General features: G+C 42.4%; 1 protein-coding gene across 5 annotated transcripts in view; it reads right to left on the reverse strand.

The window, feature by feature from the left end:
- IDE (insulin degrading enzyme) overlaps positions 1 to 6,295 on the reverse strand; it is a 53,081-nt gene extending 46,786 nt beyond the window's left edge. For 3 of the 5 annotated variants that reach the window (XM_059477368.1, XM_059477363.1, XM_059477367.1), the window contains exon 1: positions 5,834 to 6,030. In XM_059477368.1, the coding sequence (XP_059333351.1) occupies positions 5,834 to 5,946 (113 nt within the window). In that variant the 5' untranslated portion in view covers positions 5,947 to 6,030. Of the gene's footprint in view, positions 1 to 4,937; positions 4,988 to 5,833; positions 6,031 to 6,135 lie in introns of those variants that run through there. The other 2 variants (XM_059477364.1, XM_059477366.1) reach the window with 2 other exon arrangements.
- Between the last annotated feature and the right edge of the window lie 4,879 nt (positions 6,296 to 11,174).

Consider the following 11,174-nt stretch of genomic DNA (forward strand, 5'->3'; position numbering starts at 1 on the left):
AAAAAAATTAAGAAAACCAGAAATCCTGTACTTATTGAGAAGCAGCTTTATTTCTAAGGCCATGTTCAGAAGCTGTCCTAAAATCCATGTGCTACAGCTACTTGCTGTACTGTCATTACAGCAAGCACTGGATGCTGCTGGTCAGTAGCAAAACAATTCTTCCTCAAAGGAGGTGCTATGTTTATTGCAGAGCTAATAGCCTAACAAAAACATTAAAAGAAATACTGCTTTACTACTTTCATAAAGCAGAAGCAACAGAGAAAGAGTCAATAAAGCCAAAATAGCAGGAACAATACGAAGCATTACTGTGGCAGTGGAAATTCTTCCACTGGCTCAAAAATTACAGGTGGAAAGATTACAAAGGTAGAAAGGAAAAAAGAATAAGGATGTCTGAGCTGAAAACAGTGTCCCTATTCAATGAATGGGAAATATTCTTCCTCCTCATCAAAACTATTTCACTTGTACAAGAAAAGTATCCTTTAAAACCAACACTGAATTTTCAATTACAGTACTTCTAGTGAAATTATATTCTATTCTTTGAGGTTCCATTTTTGTAATCATTTCCAGGCAGGCAGTCCCTTTGAAGCAGCAAGGCTCTCTGGGGATGCCAGGTTTCACCTGCAAACAGAGTATTACAGAGTGGGATTAAGTGATATATGATTCTGCTTCACTATTTTAATCTCTCAGAGTTATTTTAGCAAAGTTACTTTAATTAAAAATTAGCCTGTGTAGTCAAATCTAAGTCCAATGTTTGAACAAATTAAAGGACCATATTTGAAAACCAATTAACAGAAACTCCTGAGGGTTGCTTCAATGCAAGAATGTGACTAGCTAATAAAAATATGACCCCCAAGGCACAAACTCCAAAGCGCTTCTCAAGGTTTTATTTGTCATGACAGTATGCACACACTGAAGTCAAGTACTAGTACACAGGTCTGCTCCAGATGAAAGGCAAGTTACCATCTCAGCAGGTTTTGATGCTTGCTTTCTATCCATTGCCTTAAAATTCACATTTGCTTCAAGTTTTTATGCGACTAATTGCTTACCATTTACCAGAGTGAAGTGAAACCCTCACTGAGTGAGAACCTCTGTTCTGTCCTGCATGGGAGTTACCATTGGTAACATGTTCTCTGTGCTGTTTACCAATCCATCTTGGTTTACATGAAGACTTCTCCAGCTGCCAATGTATGGAGTGAAAGAAGTGCTGTGTGCTTTGGCAGGAGGCCCGGTGCTGCAGAACTACCAGCCAGAGTTTTCTCACCTCTTACAAGGATGACAGCACCAAACTGAGCACTCTGGAGGAGTCCATGAACTTCTTCAGTCCCAAGCTCATGGCTTTGCAACAACCAAGTAAATCTGCATTCTTGCACAGGTCTGCACCCCTCTTTTTTTTCTCTTGCACCTACTGCTGATCATGACAGCAGTAGAATTATGCTATCAGTAAAACAATCAGGAATCTACCTACTCTCTTAACATTTCCATCCACCTGTATGTTATAATATTTTTTTTTTTAGACTAAACTGTAGGCAGGAAAGTTAAATCAATTCAGGTTGAACATTACCAAAAAGGATCCTTCTGGAGACTATCCATACTTTTTCCAGTTACATGTTCATCAATCATTCTTTTAGACGCTTAGAGATTAAAATACCTCATGTTTCAACATCCATAAAGCATCAGTCTTGTATGAATTTGCTTGCCATGAAGCTAGAGAATGTATGAGATCCCAACACATTCCTGATAGTGATCTAAACAATTCTGATTGCATGCACAGGCAGACAGACTTCGTAAGTAGATAACGTGCTCAAAACGGAACATGTTTTATCACTTTTAAACTCATCAGGAATTCAGCCTACTACTTCATACACAAAAGGTCCAACTACAAAGCCCCACAATGATTTAATCAGTGTTCCCAAGTTATTAAGAACAACTAATCACGCCAAATCAGGCAAGTCTGAAGATGATGAATATTTATAAGGTTTTGTTATGTAGTTCATTTTGAAGAAATTCTAAAGTCTCACTACAATTAAAGCATTTTCAGAACCTCAGTCTGCATCTTTTTGCCAAGTCTGTAACCGACTCAGAAAATTCCCTCCTAATGATGGTGGCCAGGGCAGATGCCTGCCATGCTCTTGTTTCCCAGAGTCCAGCTTCCAGAACTCTAGATCACAGCAGTAAAACTCGGTCTGCCACAGCTGCACTGCCAACGTGACAGCAGAAACACCAGTGTGTAACACGGGTGTACAGGAATTACAGTAGCATTAATGAGACCACACCACGTGTGACCTCGGCTAAAACAAGGGCCCTCCCTGGTAGTTTCACATGTGAGATGAGGCCCCAGCTGAGTAACTGGCCTGATAATTACAGTGATGTGGTGACCAAACGAGATGAGACACAATCAGGCACCATAAAGCCAGTTTACTGCCCTACATCTACAGTCCTTAACTTGACCAGTTTCCAAAGCACTGGGTAAAAAAAGTCAAACAAAAATGCAGGACCATATACAATTTGATGCTACACAGAGCAATAAAGGATAACAAGTTTTTTTAATCTCTTAATTACTTAAGCTTACTTTTCCTATGTCCTCAAAAATTGCTCCAAATAATTCATCCAAACCTCCAAAGTAAACAATCTCTAACCACATTCACCAGAAATAGAACAATTAATATTTCCCTAACAATTCTTTGCTTCAATATTTTACAAAATTCCAAAAGGGTTTTGAAGTATTTGATTGACCTGGGGGATGAGGTGGGAAACAAAGGGGGAGGGGGGTAAGTAAAATTATCTGGTCTTAATCTTTAGATATCATTAAAATATAGTATCATTAAAATTTTCACGGATCTGGCATAGTAATTTGGTTTACATCAGTATTTTCAAATTGCATGACTGATCAGACAAGTTTCTGTGCTACGTGACCAACTGCTTGCTTCAAAGTGTATTTTACAGATTTTCCTAAGAAATGTACTCACTAATTCAATTAATTGCTTTGTTCATTGAATACTTGCAGACCAGGGGCTCTCATTCTCTCTTCCTCCCTGTGACATTTTTCTTCCATCACCCTACAATTGCAGGGCTTGCTCCACAACCCCAGGACTGTGTTGGTGTCTTTGCATGGCCCTGTACACACAGTGGGAAACGTTACACTGGATGCTACAGGAGACATCTCTGTGCTTTATTCTGTGTTCTGATGTGTATTTCATAGATTTTATGTGTAAGCAGCACATCAGATTGCCCAAAACTCTCTGTAAAGCCAACTCACTTAATGCTTTATGCTACCATCTGTCTTATACACTCAAAAAGAAAAACTTGTGAGGTTTGAATCAGAAAAAAAACAAAAACCAAGATGAGATTCAGTTGTACTGCATAACAACATGAAATTCACAGAAAGATGAGAGAACTGGCAAGAAAATCTGATCTAGTGACAAAAACAGAGAGAATTCAGAATTCTGAATCATTAAAAGCACTGTAATGCCACAGTAAAAGCAACTGTTTATCTAACACTAGAGCTTTGACATGAGAAACAAACCAATAACAATGAGCAGTTTACAAGAGTCAGCGGTGTGTTTCAACAAATGAAGTCCTGGCTGTTCACCTATTTTGTAGTTTGGTTTTCACTATTTTGGACAATTCTGGTTCTACTGTTAAAATTATAAATAAACACTGAGCTCTACTGCATTCTTTTCCATATCAATTGTTCAGGCAAGCTATAGTTCTTACTCATTCTAAAAACAAGGGGCAGAAGGTAATACTTTAATAGAAAGCTGCAGTGAAGCAACTTTCAAACAGGATCCATCAAAAATCACCTTATTATATACATACAGTACTATGTGATAAGAACATTTTACCCACTTATGGGCATCAGAAAAGGTGAAAGCAAAGATACTCACTGACAGATCATGCATATACAAATACACAACCAGACACAAAACCGATCAAAGCAATTTCTCTAGATTTTTATGAACTTTTTGATCTCTATGCTGTTAGAAGACTGGACACCAAAGTTACTATAAAAGCATCAAACACAACAGAATTAATACATTAAAAATATCAACCCAACATGCCATTTCTGAAGTGGTCTGACTGTACTTTTAGTAAATTACTTCTACAATAACCAGCAATGACTCCCATAGCTAGAAGCCTAATACCTTCCAGTACAGTGAAACACCAGAGGTAATGAACTTCTTGACCCTTCCCTCTTTCTTCTGGATCTTACAGGGGAGGGGAATGCTTCTGTATTCATGCGCAAAGTAAGTTATATACTTGACACTTCAATCAATTCCCAAAGGTGCCATTTCATCCAAGGGATGAGACCACAGCCTTACACTGACTGAAGACAAAAAGCAGAAAGCGAGCAAAAAAGCAGGCAAGCATAGAAATAAGAATCCTTCTAGGGACTTCCCAAATAGAATAGATAATTTTAATTCTGTACATCAGATGAAAAGGAGGTAAGTTGTAACTGAGAAATTATCTTGCTACTTGACATAAAGATGAAAGTTAAAAATATTACAAAAAGAAAAAGTTCAAGCATGAACAAAATACAGATATGGAAAACAGGAACATGTAACTGAAGAAAAAGATTCTTAACTTTCACATCTCAAAAAAATTATCGCATGAAAGAACTATGCCTGCTCTCATTTCATTATCATTTATGTAAATCCTAATTCACAATTAAAATTAAATGGATGATTAAATCATGATTGTAGGCAGTATGAAAACACAACAGGCCTGCTCACATACATAAAGTCCAAATACTGCATATATTCACAGGCATAAAGAGGAGTAATCTAGCAAGACAAACTACAGCCTGAGAAAAGCATTGGCTTTTCTCCACACTGTGAATTACCTTTACAATTCTGAAGCATAAATAGCAATAATGAACAGTAACAGTGCATTCGAATTTTGACACACGAGCACCGACAGTATGAGTCATCATAACTCACTTTTTCCCCGGAAAGATGCTACTTTTGACGTCTCTAACTCGTGCAGCATTAAATATAGGTTTGGCTACTAAGGTAACAGCTACAGCGTTAATTAAAGAAAGAAAACAACTTAGCCTTTGTCCCTAACCCTAGCTCCCTTCCCGGACAAACTTTGCCGAGCTGTTACGCAGTTTAAACTGTCCCCAAAAGTGATCTGTGCCAAGGCTCCTGCCCGGTCCTCCCTTGATCGAGGTTAGCTGCGCTATGTCCACCGGAGCTGGGGACACTGGTGACACAAACACGCAGTAACAAGCCCCGCACGATGCCACTGCCAGATAACTCGGCAGAAACTGAAGAGGCCGCTCCCATCAAGTTTGAGTAACTGAGAGCAGTCTCTTCTTAAAGATTTGAAACTTTTTTCTTTTTTTCATAATTATGCCTTAGGAAGACATGGCAAGTTAAGTAACACGACAATTCACTGAGGTTTTTGGAGAAGGAAGGAGAACAAAGCAAGCCCCCGGGCAACGAAAGCCACACGGCTGATGACCAAGCCTGCTTTGTCAAAGGAGGTGCAGCTGCAAACACCGGAGCGCGTCAGCGCGGGCTCTCCCGGGCAGCAGAGCAGGACACAAGGCAGGGCTCAGGCCTCCTTGGCACGCACGGCCCCGCCGCCCCCCTCTCGCCCACCGCCCGCCCGGAAAGCTCCGGCGCCAGCCCCACTCCGCGGCCCGAGCTCCCCCTGCTCCCCGCCGCGCTCGGGGGAGGGCGGGCGCTCCCCTGGACTCACAAGGTGCCCCCGCCCGTCCGCGCCGCCGCCTCTTACACAACACCGCGGGGGCTCTCCGGCCTCACGGCCCCGGGTCACACGGCCCCGGAACCCGCGGCCCTGCCCCGGCCCCGCCGCACTCGCACCGTACCCGAGAGAGCTCCGCCGCCAGCCCGGAGGGAAGGAGCGCGAGGCCGGGGCGGCCCAGAGGCGCGTCCGGCCCGGCAGAGCCCGGCTCAGCACAGGGAAGAGCCGCTGCCGCATATCCCTGGCGGCCCCGCCGCCAGCACCGGCCTTTCCCCGCCGCCGCCCGGCCCGGCTCCGCTCGCCTCAGCACGCGCCGCTCTCCGGCGCCATGTTCTCCGCCCGCCTCCCCCCGCCGCCCGGCCAATCCCTCCCGGCGCCCGCGGGGTCCCGTCCGCCCTCCGCGCCCGGGCCTGGCGGGACCCGTACCTGGGGGTGCCGGGAGCTGCCGCCTCTGCCGCCGGGAGGGCCGGGGCTGCGGCTGAGGAGGGGGCCGGGGGCCTCTGGGAGGAGGCGGAGGCGGTGGAGGGGGTGGGTGGCTGGGCGGGGAGCCGGGGCGACACTCGCCGCGGCGGGGGGGCCGCGCCCGGCGGAGGCGGACGGGGCTGCGGCGCGAAGGGCGGCCCCGGGGCTGCACCCGCGGAGGGACCGTGTCGCGGCCCGCCCGCTTCCTGGTGGCCGCGCTCCGCGTCCCTGGCGGCGTCTGCCAAACAAAAGGTAATTAGACGCCTCGTAATTTGAGCACAGTGGGTGCAGTGCCGTCCTGAGAGGCAGAGATTTCGGGTGTCAAAATCCTCCGTCCCCCAGGGAGAGGTCGCCCTCCGCTCTCCCTCCTTCGGGCGCTCCCCTTGGAGCCCGCTGGCCGCCGCTCACCTGCCGTGCAGCTCCGCGGCCCCGCCGCGCCGGACACAGGACTCGCCTCGCAGGATGGGTGTACGAGGTGTAAATGCTGGATAAGGATGAGTTTCTGTTATAAACCCGCAGATTTGGGATTCTAGGGTGACTTTACTTTCCTTGGTAGATTTCCGTATGGGAAAGTCGTGGATGTGGCTGGTTGCTTTAATTCTTTTCTAGGAAAAACAAACCCCCAAATAATTTTTTTTAAAAGCAAAACAAAAATGCAAAACAAACACAAAAAAAAATCCCAAAAACCCAAAAAACACCACAAAACCAAACAACCAACAAGTCTCCTTCCCCCCCACCCTCTTCTCCTTCCCACCCAAAAAAAAAACCCAAAACAACCCACTGGTTGAAGTTCTGGTAATGTGCTTTCTTCATATGTGTTTATTTTTCTGTGTCTTATTTTTCAGAGTTAAGAGGGGGAAAAGACAAAATGTGCTACATTTAATGCCTGATTTTAGCTTCCCCACTGCTTGCCTTCTAGAAAAGGTTGTATCTCACAGCTGGAAATTCACAGAATCCTCCTATCATAAAAATGTAGGAAGACATGGCCAGACGAGTTACCTAAGGTAATTTCTGTACCCAAAGATGGAATTGAAGAGGTATCAAAAGTAACTTTAAACTAGTCAGCTTTGGTTAAAATTGCTGTTAAGAAGTGACAGCACACTTCATATGGTCAGCAGAATCAACCAGGAATCAACAAAATCTGTCAGGGAATTTGGGTAGACGTTCATCTGCTGGTTTCCAGGGAGGTCTGTGCTGCTATAGAGATGCTCTTACCCCTACCTGAGCTACCCAGTTTAAAACATTTGTGCCTACATCAAGTACACCCACACTTCTGGCCTCAGTTTAGACATGGAACTGTCTCTCAAGTTAACTCATCCTGGTTGGAGCAAGGCATTTGGTAGTTTTCACCTCAATCAACTGTTTGGATTTAGAACTGTGTGGGTGCCTAATTTTAACACATGTCCTCATGGGATTCTGGTTTGAGGCAGTCTGGGTTTTTTCCAGTCCCTAGTGCATGTAAAAGTGAAGACCAAGCTGGACAGAAAGAGGACAGGATAAATGGTGAGCTGTTAAATCTGAATTCCACCCTGTTGCTGCTGCCAGTGCGTCAGAGAGGCTCATCCCGTGGTGCCTGACAGAAGGACTGCAGGGTGAGTGCCCCTTCACAATCTGTCTCCTCCCTTTCAGGAGCAGCTGGGGGATTAAGGGGTTGTGAATTGCAGTCTTTCTGTTAAATTGAATGTACAGTAGAAATAGTTCTGCCTTTGTCTTTAATACAGTTGTCATGTAAGGGTGAATGCTACAGAATTATACAGGTTCAGGCAATTTACTCTTTTCGGGTCCCAACAGCGAGTTTGTTAGCCTAATGTAGTATATATTTAGCTAATGCTGGCCTGATCTATATTTAGCTGCTCTAATAAATCCTGCCTTTTCCTGTAAATCTTGCCTAGTATATACAGGGGCAATCCTGGGGAAGCAAGGTAGACTGTGCCAGGAGGACTCTGGTGGTCTGCTAATACGTGAATCTAAACCGAGCACTTGTGTTTCTGTGGTGTGATGAAAGATCACACCTCCTCATGCATCTAACATGCAGAGGTATGCAACAGAGGTCACGCCTACTGTACTTTACACCTATTTTATCCATTGTAAGCTTATTTAGCGGCTGTTCAAAGTCACTGGTGTGTCCTGCTTTAACCCCAGCCGGCAACGAAGGATCAGGCAGCCGTTTCCTCCCCTCCACCCGTCCCGGTGTAATGGGGAGGAGAATCAAAAGTACAACTTGACTTGAAATAAGAACAATTGAGAACTCGACTAGAAATAAGAACAATTTAGTAACTGAAACAAAATAAATTATAAAAATAATAGTAAATAATGATAGTTATGATGGTAAAAAGAAAAAGATAAGTGATGCACAATACAATTGCTCACCACCTGCTATCCAATGCCAGACCTTGCCCCTAGGCCCAGTCAAGCCCTTCTGGGTAACTGGTAATATAAATCCCCACTTTATATTCTGGGAATGACATTTTATGGTGTGGAATATCCCTCTGGCCACTTCAAGTCACCTGTCCTGGCTGTGCTCCCTCACAGCTTTTTTTTCCCCTGTACCTCCTCACTGGCAGAGAATGAGACACAAGAAAGTCCCTAATGCAGGATAAACACGACTTGGCAACAATCAAGACATGAGTGTGTTATCAACATTGCTCTTATGTTGACAATCCACAACACAGTATTGTGCCAGCTACTGAGAAGAAATTAACTATATTCCAGCCAAAACCAGGGCACACTGGTGTTTATTCAAATCAGATTGTGTTCTTTGACTCCTCTCTGTGTCCATTTATACTACCCAAAATTACACTCATATACTGTTTTGGACATATTTTCTGTCTTTTAAAGATATTTTTAATAGGACACCCTCAGCAAAAGTAAAGAGGACTTCCAGTGAAATTCCTTTCTCAGGCTGGTCCTGCAACTAAGATTTCTTCCCCATGAAACTTTAATTGCTCATAGACAATTGGTGCTTTTGGTCCTGCCTTCTTTATCTGCCCTAGTAGAAAAATAGGTGTTGCCTAAAAGACCAAATGAGCCTCAGCATAATTTAAAGTGTGGAAATTATTCAAATACTCCCATGAAAAAACCTTATGAAGTAGCAGTGTAGAGATCCCTCTTCAGGATATGTGACATAAATGTGCAGTGAGGGAAAGTGATCTTCAAAGTAGGTAGGTTAAAAATAATTTAGAATGAAACAGTATTTTATGTATGGCCTGAAAGCTGAGACACAGTTAAGTGTGAAACTCTTAAGTATAATCTTGTTAGGCTTCTAATGTAAGCATGGCTTTTCCACATAGATAAAATTGTGGATTAAATTTGAATTGTAATTGCATATAATAGAGCTTTGTAGCAAACTGGCCTTGTGCTGAAAAAAAAGCATAACTCATGATTGTTATTTCCACTCCAAAATAAATAGCAGCAATTTCATGACAAGACATACATGAAAAAAGGATTGTCCATTGGCTGTTCCCAAGATAAAAGTACTGAATGAATAAAATTAAATTAATTAAAGAATTAAGTTAAAGGAAACGAGGCGAAAGAGACGTTTTATGTTGCTTCAGTCTGTGTGTTTCCAATTTTCACATTCATTATTTCTTTTCTTGTTGTGTAAATGATGTCATCTAGCTGCACATCTTAACTGAAAATAGGTAACTGTATGGAAAATTACTAGCTTAACTCTAAGCTTATCACACAAATGCATACATCCCCCTATGTTACTGCTAATTTTTTATTACTGTGACTATAAAATTTATAAAAGTGCTACTGTCTGTGTTGGACAGTGATCTGGCACACAAGCCTAAAAAAAAGAACTCTTTTATTCTGTGTATTTTCCTGGTTAGTTGAAACCAGTTCTGGTTTTAATCCTGTTATGTGCATTGAGTCCCTAATTTTTAACAATAAGGTATTTAATTTATTGCATTTTCTCTGTTCTTTTAACAGTGACATAGTTATCCTTTTACCTTGACTGAAGGTAGACTTCTCAGCTGAGAATATAGCAGTACTTATTGAGAGTCAGTTCTTGTTATTTAACTTACTGTATGTGGACAACACAGAGTTTAGAATATTACTGGCCAACTGATCAGGCTGTTCAAAGGCTACAGCTTGGTTTATGTTTGTCTGAAGTGCAGGTGATTTCCCCTTTAATGTGAATATGCAATTAATCAACAATTTTCTTTACTATGTCACTGATAATATTAAATATTAAACTCTCCACATGCTCAATACAGGTGATACATTGTGTACCATGTTGGGAATCAAATCAGGTGTTACTAAGCCTTGAAGAAGTCTCACTGAACCTTATAATTTGTATTAATTATATCTCTCCATTATTATACCTTATATAACCTTTTTAATTTGTAGGTAATCATGTTCCATGTAAACAATTTTACTACTTTTCAGGCCTCCATACCTACCATTCCCCAGGTGATCTGATACAGGCCCTAGGAAAACAGTGTTTGTTTTGTCTATGAATACCACTGCAATTTAATGGCTTTTTGCTTGCAAGCCTTACTTTAAAATTGTCCTTCTTGATCCATACGTGGGGATTAATACCCTCTTCTGAAATTGCTACATTTGCTGTTGTGTGTGCTATTATATAATTCAGATTTCTGTAATGTCTTTGTCTCTATTTAAACAAAATAAAACATTTGTCACAGATGAACTACCTGTCTTCTTAAAGGTCATTCTCCCAATGACTGTGGCCTGAATATTCTTGTTTCCTTTTTCTCATATTTATTTTTATTGCTCTGGAAATGTTAGCTCCCTGTTACTCAGTTTGTATTTATGGTGTATTAGTATCATTAGGCTCTACCTACTCTAAGGAAATGTACAACCTATGCTATAAGCTGACCTTGTAAAACAGACTTGCAGCCATTAATCTGTATGCTTTTTTAAGCTAACTTGATTACCAGAAATACACGTTTTCCACTTCCCACAGCTATAGCAAAGGTAGCTATTGGCCAAATTTAACTTTCAGTAATCAAATAAATTCTTACTGCTTTAATGCAAGT

The sequence above is a fragment of the Ammospiza nelsoni genome, chromosome 8 (assembly GCF_027579445.1).
Source record: "Ammospiza nelsoni isolate bAmmNel1 chromosome 8, bAmmNel1.pri, whole genome shotgun sequence".
In the NCBI taxonomy this organism is placed as follows: Eukaryota; Metazoa; Chordata; class Aves; order Passeriformes; family Passerellidae; genus Ammospiza; species Ammospiza nelsoni.